At 37.4% G+C, this 1,571-nt stretch overlaps 1 protein-coding gene across 1 annotated transcript in view; it reads right to left on the bottom strand.

Annotated features, from left to right (window-relative positions):
• LOC118737971 (nucleolar protein 56) overlaps positions 1-636 on the bottom strand; it is a 5,466-nt gene extending 4,830 nt beyond the window's left edge. Inside the window, exons 1-2 of the mRNA XM_036468815.1 lie at positions 526-636; positions 67-469 (exon numbers count right to left, since the gene is read on the bottom strand). Coding sequence (XP_036324708.1) covers positions 67-469; positions 526-528 — 406 coding nt within the window. The 5' untranslated portion in view covers positions 529-636. The remainder of the gene's footprint in view (positions 1-66; positions 470-525) is intronic.
• Positions 637-1,571: the final 935 nt, after the last annotated feature.

Below are 1,571 nucleotides of genomic sequence, written 5' to 3'. Positions count from 1 at the left end.
GAAAACACAAAAATTCCCAAATTACTTTTAATAAATAAGAACCTCTAGCTTTTGTGGAATACTCACCTTTAACCAGTCTGTGAAAGTGGAATCGTATTCCACGAATAATTTCTGGTACCGCCCCAAAATGGCTACATTGTACTCCAATGGATTCAGTTATAGCTGCGCCCAACTTGGCATCAGCTATGCCCAGCGTACATTTCTTCTTCTTTAGCTTAGAGAAAAAATCATCTAAAAAAACCAATAAATCTTGGGGTGCAATTCCCTCCGAAATAGCATTGATATTTTCGAGCGCTGCAATGGCTGTTTTGAATGGGGAAAAGCCCACCAGTTTTACGATGGAATTGAATTTAGCAACATCGGTTACGGATGCCTCCACTTGAGGGAGGAACATAGATACTTCCTCAAATTCCTTGACCGAAAATAGGGAAAACCCCGCAGCATGCTCATACAAGACGTAGAGTTGCGACTATAAAACACAAAGTATTGCACAAGTTTATTTGCAGAAATTCATTGAATACAAACCATATTTACTGTGAAATATGTCACTTAATTCACGAAAAATTATTTCCAGCACCCGTAATTCCACGCCACAAATAATCCCACGTGTTTTGCTCAAACTACAAATAAGTTTGACAGGTGTCAAACAAGTATGCATGTGAACGGAACAGGGCTGCCAACACCTTTAGCTTTGAGGTGCCATATTGATAAAAAAAGTACCGAATAGAAAAATAAAAGTGCCAAAAAAGGTGCCATCCTTTTTAATCCTTCCCATTTATACCATGCTCCCACCGACACCGAAAAAACGTTTTCATTGCTATAACTGGTTTTCGACCTATTACCATGTTCTGACCAGGGTTCGGAAATTCTCACTCACATTCTCTCACGTTCGCGATCGATAATATTCCAAGTCTATTTTTGCATTCTTTTATCGCGAGTGAAAAATGCAAACAAATTTATCATCTCTCACATTCGGAATGCGATCGACAAAAAAATTTTCGCTGCTTTTCATTCGCGATCGAAAAAAGCAAAGAAATTTCCTCTCACTCGAATATGAGAAGTCCGAGCATTGCCGATGTCGGCCTCTCATAAATAAGAAAAACGATGCAAATAATCCATTCGCGATCACTCACAACAGCTTATCGCGATAAACTTTTCGCGAAAAATTTTCAACGACGTTGTATGGGAGATATTTTTCGCGTTTGTTTTGGGTATGGATTTTGTTATGCATACAGCGTACATACATATGCACATATGTATATGTAAGTAATGCAAGCAAATGCTTTTCGGTTGGAAGGAATGTGGGAATATGCACAAATATATGAATTATGGTGGAAACATATATGTATGTATCTACATATACATAAATTACGTACATGCATACGTGTAGTTAAAGTATATTCCAAGCGTACACTTTTCAGTATAATGGTGTATCTGCATGTTATTTTATTATAATGATTGCGTTTATTTTTAACCGACTTCCAAAAAAGGAGGAGGTTATCAGTTCGTCGGAATCTTGTTTTTTTTTTTTATGTATGTTACCGCATAACTTTGGACCACGTCAACCGATT

This window comes from Rhagoletis pomonella, unplaced genomic scaffold, assembly GCF_013731165.1.
Source record: "Rhagoletis pomonella isolate Grant_MI unplaced genomic scaffold, Rhpom_1.0 Rhpom_scaffold_00004, whole genome shotgun sequence".
NCBI lineage: Eukaryota > Metazoa > Arthropoda > Insecta > Diptera > Tephritidae > Rhagoletis > Rhagoletis pomonella.
This window is presented reverse-complemented; position numbering and strand designations above follow the sequence as displayed.